Source organism: Mauremys mutica, chromosome 12 (assembly GCF_020497125.1).
Source record: "Mauremys mutica isolate MM-2020 ecotype Southern chromosome 12, ASM2049712v1, whole genome shotgun sequence".
NCBI classification, from domain to species: Eukaryota; Metazoa; Chordata; order Testudines; family Geoemydidae; genus Mauremys; species Mauremys mutica.
The window spans coordinates 37931627-37943652 of record NC_059083.1 but is presented as its reverse complement, the minus strand read 5'-3'; the positions used below and the strand labels follow the sequence as shown (position 1 = coordinate 37943652).

Below are 12026 nucleotides of genomic sequence, written 5' to 3'. Positions count from 1 at the left end.
GAAACTGTCCCCTACAGTGTATATTGGTCACTAGATGTCAGTAGATCATACTTAATGTGAAAGAGAGATTTATTCTGTGAGGTGACTACTAGATGACAGTATGAGTTATGCACAGCTAGTCCATGAAATAAAGGATGAATATTGGCAAAGGGCATTATAATGGACCATCATTGCTCAGAAAGGTAAGCTATGCTTCATCATGATGTCAATCATTTTCCTCCAGAGACTCATCAGGCTGTTTCACTAAATGCAATTACATTTGGGAAAAACAATTCAAGTTACATCGGGCATTGCTAAGAAGAAAGCTTTGGAGACACAAAATTGTCCATAATGGCGATGGGTTGAGTTAAAAAGTTTTGGGACAAGCTTGTAGTAATGCAAATCCTTGAATTCGACAGGGAATAACTATTTCCCGTGAGGCTTTGCAATAAGAAAAAAGTGGATTCTTCCCCAAACACCTGTATAATTCAGATCAGTGTGGGACAGCTTTCCTCAGAAAACTTACTGATGGAAATGCTTACTTCTGGGAACCAGATGTGAACAATATACTGTGATGCATAAATGCAATGGTTATATAGACTATGCCAGAATGTTTACATTAATTGATGTGCGTACACACACAAATGTGCATGTGTATCCCTCTGCACAAACCACTGTCCTCCTTGGCCTGTTTTCAGATGTTCTGAAGTTTGCTCTTTTTCACACTTGGTGGAAGAGGTTTTCTTGAGCTCAGGTGATGGCCAGTACTACCAAAGCCACAAAATCCTTGGCATCTGGCAACCAGGAAGGCTGGGATTCCCAAAGGAAGTGAAAGGAACTAAGCGCCCAAATTAAAGTTGGATGTGGGTGCCTAACTCTCATAGGCTCCTTTGAAAATCTCAGGCAGACTTCATATTTTGTCAAGGATAAATTCCAGTATTAGAGCCTCAGCTATGCAGTGCCTTATTGTTTCAGACTGACAACAGGGACTCAGTTCAAACATGTCTTCACAGCTGCTTTACCCTCCCTCCAACCTTGAACACTTGGTCATGCAAAATGCTTTTTCTGCATGTTCTGCTTATTTGCGTGACTCTCTGTACAGATAAAGCTGGGGGGAGGAGCTGTTGTTGTATGCATGGAGGAAAGACCACAAGGGAAATCAAAGATCTTAGAAACATCTAAGGCACCAAAATTTAGTGTCCACATTTCATTTTGCAACCATGCAAAGACACTTCAAACCCAGCTGGACAATAAGGGCCATGATATAAGTCCCTTCTCAAACTTCCTGCCTCTAACTTCACAGGAATTTTTTCAGACCAAGTATTGTGAAATCCTGAGTGACGCTGGAGAAGAAGAAAGACCCAGTCAAAGAGATCATTAATAAATCCAGTTAAGATTGTAGGCAATCGTCATAATTCTGTTGAGATCTGGGCTAGGTTATTCAAGGTGGTCTAAAGAAATTAGGCACTGATCTGCCAATGGGACTTAGGTGCTAAACTTCCTGAGGCCAATCTGAAAATCACAGTTTAAATCATGCCTAAATTCTGCATCATGACTTTCCTGAAGGCCCCCTTCACCTCTTGGTTCCTCAGACTGTAGATGATGGGGTTGAACATTGGGGTGGCGACCGTGTACATAAGTGACAGAGTTTTATGGAAGCCTGGGGACAGGTCCGCTGATGGTGCCATGTATATGATTATGATGGTGCCGTAATACAGACTCACAACCAGCAGGTGAGAGGCACAGGTGGAAAAGGCCTTCTGCCTCCCAGTGGAGAAGGCAATTCGCAGGATGGCTGAGAGGATAAGAACATAAGACACAATTATGAAGAGGAAAGGGACTAGGGTTACCAGGGAGCAACAGACCAGAATGATCATTTCCGCCAGGGGGCTTTTTGCGCAGGATAATTTGAGCAATTCTGCCATGTCACAGAAGAAATTATTAATTTCATTGGGGCCGCAGAAGTTTAGCTGGGGCACCATCCCAACTACTAAAGCCGAGGCTGAGAATCCAGTTATCCAGGAGGCAGATACCAACAGAAGGCAGACCCTGAAGTTCATCATAACCTTATAACTGAGTGGGTTGCATATGGCTACGTAACGGTCATAAGCCATGACTGCAAGGAGGAAGCACTCTATGGAAGCCAAAGCACCAAAGAAAAATAACTGTGTGATACAGTCCCCAAAGGAGATTGTCCTATCCTCTACCAGGAACCCAGCCAGCAACCTGGGGGAAATGACTGAGGTGTAGCAGGTCTCCAGGAAAGACAAGTTCCCAAGGAAGAAGTACATGGGGGTGTGAAGGTGCTGGTCATACACAACTAGCACAACTATGAGGAGGTTCCCAGCCACGGTCAGAATATAGATCATTAGAAACACCACAAAAAGCAGAATCTGAACTTCATTCAGGTTCACAAATCCCAGAAGGATGAACTTGGTGATGGATGTCTCATTCTTCCATTGCATGTGTGCCATGTATTCTCTGGAAGGAAAGAAAGGAAGGAAGAAAGATTAATCAAACCGGAATGATCTCCTTTCCCCAAATCTATAACTATTCCCTTGTTATTCCACCCTTTTTAACTGTATTCAATGTTTACTTAGGGCCAGATTATCAAAAGCTTTTAAGGGCCTAAAGATTCACTTGTTCTTCTAGTGGGATTTTACAAAAGAACCTCAAGAACTAAAGTTAATTGATTTGAATGGATGTTAGGTGCCTAGATCCTTTTGAAAGTCCCACTAGACACCTAAATACCTTTAAAAATCTGACCCGTGACCTGTTTAAGTACATTAGTAAATCCAACTAGACACCTATCTGCATCTTTAGGCACAGAAATACCTTTGAAAATATGTCCCTTAATATATCATATTTTTTCACCTGGCCTGATGCAATATGGCAGTTGTTACAACAGCTACAAATACATCCATTAGCATGACCCCAGAACTTCACGGAAGGGTACTTTTTGGTTAACTTTATAAATGGTGAAAAAACAATTCAGTTATGCGTCTGCAAACCCCAGAGTAACCTACTTATAATTTTTTCAGCAATAATACAGATGGGTAAGATTCTCATTCCACACCTATTTAAAGCCCCCTGCTTTTTTGAACAGCTGTATTGGTATAAAGGCGCCATTGTAGAACTGGTCAAAAACATTTTTTTCTATGGAAATTTGTTAGTTTTCCGCAAAACACTTGAAAAGAGAGATTTTGGCCACAAAAGGCAGTTGCAGTGCATCATGGGATATGTAGTTTGCTCCTCATGTCCCCGTTCTCCTCAATGGGCTGGGATCCTCATCTGGACTACATCTCCCATACTACTGCTGAAACAGGAACTCCATAATGCACAGCTTCCCCTTAATAAAATAGGAGACCATGACGCATCATGGGAGGTGTAGTCAAACTGAGGATGCCAGCCACAGAGGAGAATGCAGACACAAGAATCAAACTACAACTTCCAGGAGGCCCTGCATCCCCCATTTAAAATATTTTGGTGAAAAAATGAAATTTTTGAAAATTTAAAAAAAATGCTCAAAACCCCAATATGCGCTTGAAAAATAATTGAAGGAAAATTTTAAGCCCCAGATTTTAGTCTGAATGAGATTTTGGTCAATAGCACTATGTGCTTTTGCTCCAGCCCAATCAGTCAGAACACAACATATGAGCTTAACTACAAGATAGAAGCTTTTAGAAAAATGCCTGCGTGGAAATATGAGTCTAGCACTGCCCTTCAGGATCCCAGACCTGGGCTCAGTTTAGCTTCAAAGGACCCAGGAGCCATAGTACCATTTCTTAATTGAGAGTGCTTTGCTCCCAGCCCCAAACAAAACATACCCTCTGAACTGGCAGCAGAAGTGTCCCTGTTAACATAAGCTGTGATGCTGAGGCATGAGCAGCTGAGCTAATAACTAGTGATCAGGGTTTTGCAGATGAGAGTATGTAGATACAGAGAACAAAAATCTGCTCTCTCTCAAACTATCAGCCCCCTACTTAAGTAATTGGGTTACAAGGAATGCAAGTTAGTGCTTATACCGTATGAGCATAATAAAATGTATATAGATTCACATAAATAATAAGATGCAATGCTTCTTTGGCCCCATCGTGATGGACTAGATGGGAAGCTCAGTCTATTGATCTTAACAAGGAGAAAGTTAACAGGTGACTTGATGATGGTCTATAAGTAAATGGGGAGGAAATTTCTGATCAAAAAGGAATTTTTAGTCTGGCAGAAAAAGATCCAATGGCTGGAAGCTCAGGCTAGAATAAGTTACATTTTTTAACAGTGTAGCCTATAGGGTGGTGAGGTTCAGAAATAAGTGGATGTTAGATTTTGGGTCTAAATTAGCTCAAGTGTAGAGAAAGATGGGAATATGAAGTTGCTATTGTGAGAAAGTCAGAGATAAGTTGGAGACAGAGTGGTATGGGAAAGTAAGAGTTGGCAAGGACAGGTCCCAGGGTATGTTACTGTTATGTTTGGGTTATAACAGGTTTAAGTAAGGTTTTTAATCAGTGTTTTTGAGAATTGTTGAGAATGTTTTATTAAAATGCTACCTATCTTGATCGTATGGGAAGGACATTGGAGCAGATGTTAATTTAAATAATGTGTAATATAAACCGCCAATAAGAAGGTGGCAGAAATATAATTATGGTAAAGGAAAGTTTAATGTTAATTAGTATTATAATAGAGTATAAAAGGAGTAGCCTTGCTAAATTGTAGAGATCTGCAATTAACATCCAAAGGGTACTGTCACTCTGTTCTCAGTGATCACCCCTTGATAAACCATTCCATCTTCGAGTATAAGTGTAATTGTAGTATTGTGTAGGAGGTAATTGCACACCTGTTTGCTTAACTAATCATTTTTTTAAAAAATAAAGTTTGGTTGTATCAGTTAAAGGTTGCCTAGGGGACCTGTACTAAGTACATTTTCTGTAAGTGACCTAGAGGCTCGAACCTGAAAAGTAAGCTAGGTTTTATTGTGCCCTTATCTTTAACCACTTAATATTAATTTGGGACATTTCAACATAAGGCTACAACAGTGAATGTAATTAACCATCGGAATAACTTACCAAGGAATGTAATGGATACTCCGAGTCCATCACTTGGAGTCTTTAAATCAAGACTGGCTGTTTCTTTCTAAAAGGCTCTAGCTCAACTACAAGTTATGGGCTGTTTGCAAGAATCATTGGGTGAAATTCTCTGCCCTGTGTTATGCAGGAGCTAAGACTAGATGATCATAATGGTCTCTTCTAGCTTTGAAATCTACAAATCTGTGACCTTATATGTCTCTTGTATCCCTAACATCAATTATGCTATGATAATTCACTGAGAGTCAGTATGATCCAGGGGGATTGATCAGTGCTCTGAAATTCTGATAGGCAGGAATCTATTCCTGGTTTTGCCACTGGCCAGCTTCATGGTCTTCAGGATGTCACTTCCCATGTTCTGTCTCAGTTTCCCCAATTCTAAAATTGAAGCTTTTACTTTGTCGCTTAGGAAGGAAGGGAAAGACTTTGAAAAGCACAAAAAGGACATAGTGTAGGCACCTCATCCTGTTTTTTGCCTTTGGAACTCTTTGCCAAAGAGCTCTATAGAAAGGCTTAGTATTATTATTGCATACAGGAGAACAAATATTGCATGTAAGGTTACTAGCTATACTAGCAACACTTATCCACCCTTACCCTTGTCCTTATCATGGTTCAAGGCTAGCTGCACCTTTGACATCTCTCAGTGCAGATGTGAGGCCTTGCGCCTTTACCTCACTGAGGTGCAAACCCACAATTCTCCCACTCTTTAGACCCAGTCTCCAGGCTGCAACACCTGTTTACCAGCTGTGTGTGCTTAGCAGGCCTGACTAGGTTCATCTGCCCTTGCAAGACTTCCTCTCAGGGAGCTGTAACTGGGGTGAACACAGTGACCCAAACCAGCCTTTGTGAAGCTAAGTATCATTTAATCTGAACCACAGGAATCAAAGCATAACACAACAGCCGACATGCATCTGGCTGACCTAAAGTTTAGGTAGGTTTAGCTTATGCAGACAGCTGGTTCTGTACCCCCACAGACTCTGCATCCCTCTCTCCTAAGCTCCAGCTGCTCAGATTTTCAACCACTCCCAAAGCTCCTTGTTTCAGTTTCCCACCTGTTTGTCCTCCTGTCTGCGGTTACCAGCCCGTGCTGAACCCAGCATGGTGGAGGTAACACTTCAATGGCACTGACGCCAGGACTGTCATAGAATCATAGAATCATAGAATCTCAGGGTTGGAAGGGACCTCAGGAGGTCATCTAGTCCAACCCCCTGCTCAAAGCAGGACCAAACCCAATTAAATCATCCCAGCCAGGGCTTTGTCAAGCCTGACCTTAAAAACCTCTAAGGAAGGAGATTCCACCATCTCCCTAGGTAACCCATTCCAGTGCTTCACCACCCTACTAGTGAAAAAGTGTTTCCTAATATCCAACCTAAACCTCCCCCTCTGCAACTTGAGACCATTACTCCTTGTTCTGTTATCTGGTACCACTGAGAACAGTCTAGATCCATCCTCTTTGGAACCCCCTTTCAGGTAGTTGAAAGCAGCTATCAAATCCCCCCTCATTCTTCTCTTCTGCAGACTAAACAATCCCAGTTCCCTCAGCCTCTCCTCATAAGTCATGTGCTCCAGCCCCCTAATCATTTTTGTTGCCCTCCGCTGGACTCTCTCCAATTTATCCACATCCTTCTTGTAGTGTGGGGCCCAAACTGGACACAGTACTCCAAATGAGGCCTCACCAGTGCTGAGTAGAGGGGAATGATCACATCCCTCGATCTGCTGGAAATGCCCCTACTTATACAACCCAAAATGCCATTAGCCTTCTTTGCAACAAGGGCACACTGTTGACTCATATTCAGCTTTTCGTCCACCGTAACCCCTAGGTCCTTTTCTGCAGAACTGCTGCCCAGCCATTCGGTCCCTAGTCTGTAGCAGTGCATGGGATTCTTCCATCCTAAGTGCAGGACTCTGCACTTGTCCTTGTTGAACCTCATCATATTTCTTTTGGCCCAATCCTCTAATTTGTCTAGGTCCCTCTGTATCCTAGCCCTACCCTCCAGCGTATCAACTACTCCTCCCAGTTTAGTGTCATCTGCAAACTTGCTAAGGGTGCAGTCCACACCATCCTCCAGATCGTTAATGAAGATATTGAACAAAACCGGCCCCAGCACCGACCCTTGGGGCACTCCACTTGATACCGGCTGCCAACTAGACATGGAACCATTGATCACTACCCATTGAGCCCAACCATCTAGCCAGTTTTCTATCCACCTTACCGTCCATTCATCCAGCCCAGACTTCTTTAACTTGCTGGCAAGAATACTGTGGGAGACTGTATCAAAAGCTTTGCTAAAGTCCAGAAATAGTACATCCACTGCTTTCCCCTCATCCACAGAGCCGGTTATCTCGTCATAGAAGGCAATTAGGTTAGTCAGGCATGACTTGCCCTTGGTGAATCCATGCTGACTGTTCCTGATCACTTTCCCCTCCTTTAAGTGGTTCAGGATTGATTCCTTGAGGACCTGTTCCATGATTTTTCCAGGGACTGAGGTGAGACTGACTGGCCTGTAGTTCCCTGGATCTTCCTTCTTCCCTTTTTTAAAGATGGGCACTACATTAGCTTTTTTCCAGTCATCCAGGACCTCGCCCGAGCGCCATGATTTTTCAAAGATAATGGCCAATGGCTCTGCAATCTCATCGGCCAACTCCTTTAGCACCCTCGGATGCAGCGCATCCAGCCCCATGGACTTGTGCTCGTCCAGCTTTCCTAAATAGCCCCGAACTACTTCTTTCTCCACAGAGAGCTGGTCACCTCCTCCCCATACCGTGCTGCAGAGTGCAGCTGTCTGGGAGCTGACCTTGTCTGTGAAGACAGAGGCAAAAAAAGCATTGAGTACACTAGCTTTTCCACATCCTCTGTCACTAGGTTCCCTCCCTCATTCAGCAAGGAGCCCACACTTTCCTTGACTTTCTTCCTGTTGCTAACATACCTAAAGAAACCCTTCTTGTTACTCCTAACATCTCTGGCTAGCTGCAACTCCAAGTGTGATTTGGCCTTCCTGATTTCACACCTGCATGCCTGAACAATACTTTTATACTCCTCCCTGGTTATTTGTCCAATCTTCCACTTCTTGTAAGCTGTTCTTTTGTGTTTAAGACGAGCAAGGATTTCACTGTTAAGCCAAGCTGGTCGCCTGCCATATTTACTTTTCTTTCTACACATCGGGATGGTTTGTTCCTGCAACCTCAATAAGATTTCTTTGAAATACAGCCAGCTTTTCTCGACTCCTTTCCCCGTCATGTTATTCTCCCTGGGGGACCTTGCCCATCAGTTCCCCGAGGGAGTCGAAGTCTGCTTTTCTGAAGTCCAGGGTCTCAGTTCTACTGCTTTCCTTTTTTCCTTGTGTCAGGATCCTGAACTTGACCATCTCATGGTCACTGCCTCCCAGGTTCCCATCCACTATTGCTTCCTCTACTATTTCTTCCCTGTTTGTGAGCAGCAGGTCAAGAAGAGCTTTTCCCCTAGTTGGTTCCTCCAGCACTTACACCAGGAAATTGTCCCCTACACTTTCCAGAAACTTCCTGGATTGTCTGTGCAGTGCTGTATTGCTCTCCCAGCAGATATCAGGGTGATTAAAGTCACCCATGAGAACCAGGGCCTGTGATCTAGCAACTTCTGTTAGTTGCTGGAAGAAAGCCTCATCCACCTCATCCCCCTGGTCCGGTGGTCTGTAGCAGACTCCCACCACGACATTACCTTTGTTGTTCATAATTCTAAATTTAATCCAGAGACACTCAGGTTTTTCTGCAGTTTCATACTGTCCTTAAAGTACCAGAAAACAGGGAGATATCAGGCATTATTGTCTGCTTCCCAGCCTATGTGGTCTCTGGTCCTATTGGAATTAACCTCCTGGCAGCTGTCTAGCAAGCCACACGATAATGATAACACACATAGATAATAGTCATAAGATAGCGCAGGCAACTCACGTGTCCCTTACACTCCTTTCCCATGTTCATGTGAATGTTGAGAAGCTGGGACTTGGTTGTTGACTTGCAGAACCTTTTAGATGACATTGCTGCCTAATTATATGCCTTTTTCCCATTCACTGAAGATTACATCATTGCGATGGTTTTCTTCCCGTCCCTTTTGTGGATTGCTTTGACTCCCTCAGTGAAAAGGCATAACATCCTCTGCTACCATTTTGAAATGTCTGTTGCATAAACAAAATAAACGTGTGAACCTCAAGAGGGTTCTTAATTTAGAAAAGCTTTAATGACAAAAAGGATCTGGAGAAAAGTTCCAGTTTTCTTTCTTTCTTTCTTTCTTTCTTTCTTTCTTTCTTTCTTTCTTTCTTTCTTTCTTTCTTTGATTAATTTTTTATTTATGTTCATAAAGAAACACAATGAAAGTACAAAAAAGTAACTGTGACTTACAACTTGTAAACTGTTTCAAACACCGCCCGCTACACAAGGTCTCCAATATAGAGGTCTGCTCAAACCTAATTTTAAAGCCCGGCCTAAAAATGACTAGGCCACAGTCAATCCAAACCTGACCCCAGCCCGAGGGTGTCGAGTTGTTTTCAGACCTCACCTGACCCAAACCCAACACTTCCAGTCAGATACTGTTGGGTTCAGGTTGCTTTGAACAGCATGCTGAGGTTTGGGGCTGGGGTGTGTGCTGAGGAGACTGGGGTTCAGAGGCAGCTCGGGCAGAGGTGGATGTGGAGAAGGGCAGTGGGAAGAGCCCCACCTTGGCCTCAGAGACACACGGCAGGCTGAGGAAGCAGTGGGATGAGGAAACATGTGATGGTATGTTGTCCCCGCTCCCCCACCCTGGCCACCCACAACAACTGCCTGCCCGGCTCCTTTCTACTCATTCCTGCTATTGCTTTTGCACAACCGGAAGCGGGTACTGCTCTGGAGGGGAAACAGCTCTTCTCCCTGTTCCCAAAATGATGTGGCTCTGCCTAGACTCCCCTTCCCCACCTACCCCACCTCTAGCCCCTGCCTCCCTGCGCTCCCTCTCTCTGGCTCCAAGGGGCCTGGGCTGGTGGAGGAGTGGGAACTGGGTGGCACAATATTACAGTTTGAGTTTTCATACCCATCCCAAACCTGACATTTGTAATTGGGTCCCACAGGGTTTGGGTCAGATTGACTGTCTCTACTCCAATAGAACTGAACCTTCAGTACATTAGAGGTCCTCATTCGTCTCTTCATTAGGAAAGTCACTGCTTTGCTTCCAACCCTTCCCAGGGATCCTTGCTCCTCAGGCTGTAGATGAGGGGGTTGAACATGGAAGATATTGCTGTATGGAGCAGGGAGTGACTGTTTCCTATAGGGGCCCCAAATACACTTATGATGGTCTGTGGTGGGGTGAAGTAGGCCCAGAGGCCCTCTCTACACAGATCTCAGGAAAGGAGCAGTAGAAAGGTCCTCCAAGTGGTCTAGAGTGGTCTAGAGTGGCTGTGGAGGAAGCAGCCAATCAGAGAGCTGCAGGGAGTAGCCAACCAGGGCCCGGGAGGGACATACAAAATGAACTGCAGAACCAGATACAGTCAGTTCCTTGTGGAGCACAGATGGGGGCTTCTGGCTGGCCAAAGAGAACTGCAACACAATGGACAGCTCAGTGCTGGCAGGGACCGGGGGAGTGAGGAAGAGTTCTTGGATAGCTGCTGGGCCTGAACTTGTAAGAGCCCTGAGCTAAGGGTAAGGCATCAGTGGAGGCTGGGGCTGCGGGGAAGTGGCCCAGGGAACTAAAGGCAGTTTTGCTAAAGAAACATGGTGGCACATGACTGCTATTCTTAGGGTCCCTGGGCTTGGGCACAGAGTAGTGGGTGGGTCTGGATCTCCCGCATAGGCCACTGGGGAAGGGCCTACAATTGGACAGCAGTAATCTCCCAGAAGAGGACTGAGCTGTCATGAGGCTGAGCTGGAGAGCTGGGGCCAGAACAGCTTAAAAGGGTGAAACCATTGCCTCCAGGGAGGAACCCTGTAGGTACAGCAGGTAGGGTGGATACTGTGGATACTGCAACACCAGTATGGGATACCTGAGAGCTTAGTGTGCATTGTGGAGCAACTGTACTGCAGCACATTTATTTGTGTGTGGGTCAACAGTTGTATTACAGACTGGTTTTCCGTAGAATCAGGAGTACAACTGGGATGCCTTCTCTCACTTACATCATGACGTGTTCTAATACACTCTCCGATAACAGAGCTGATTGAGGCCAAAGTAGGAGGTGTGAATTTTAAAGATTCATCATTAATACATCTTGAGTACGTGGATGATAGTGTCTCTGTGGAGAGACTACTGACCAACTACTTCTAAAGTTAGAAGAGCTGAGAAAATCTGCAGAACCTATGATGATATAACGAAAGCTGTTCATGTTCCCATACAACAGTAACAAATGCCCTGCTGATGCTGCATGTGGATGTCTTTGACATTAAATGGGTGAGTAGTTTTATCTGTCTGGATAATCGGTTGACAGCTAAAGGTTCTATAGCTGATTGGTCTTGCGTCAATGGCATTTCAGCATCTTCAAAGGCTTCTGTAGGTAGCAGGATATCTGTATGAAAACTAAGGGTATGTCTACACTACAGGAGTAGTTCGATTCAACTTAATTCAAATTTGTGGAATCGACCTTACGAAGTCGAATTTGTGTATCCACACTAAGGACACTAATTCGACTTCGTGAGTCCACACTAACGGGGGAAGCGTCGACTTTGGAAGCAGTGCACTGTGGGAAGCTATCCCACAGTTCCCGCACTCCCCGCTGCCCATTGGAATTCTGGGATTTCCCCCCAATGCATGCTGGGGGGAAAACTGTGTCGAGGGTGGTCTTGGGTAACTGTCAGCATTCAACCATCACTCCCGCCGGCGGGAAATCAGTTCGCGCACTTTTCCTGTTATAAGTGTCAGCGTGGACGCCACAGCACTCCACTGCGATCATGGAGCCTGCTGTGATCATCGCTGCACTTATGGCCGTTGTCAACTCCTCACACCTTATCGTACACCTCTTCAACAGTCAGATGCTG

The 12026-nt window shown here is 44.6% G+C and overlaps 1 protein-coding gene across 1 annotated transcript; it reads right to left on the bottom strand.

Moving 5' to 3' along the window:
* Positions 1-1505: 1505 nt before the first annotated feature.
* On the bottom strand, positions 1506-2444 carry LOC123345303 (olfactory receptor 11L1-like). The gene has a single exon (XM_044982075.1). It carries the CDS (start codon positions 2442-2444, stop codon positions 1506-1508), a length of 939 nt encoding a protein of 312 aa, XP_044838010.1.
* Positions 2445-12026: the final 9582 nt, after the last annotated feature.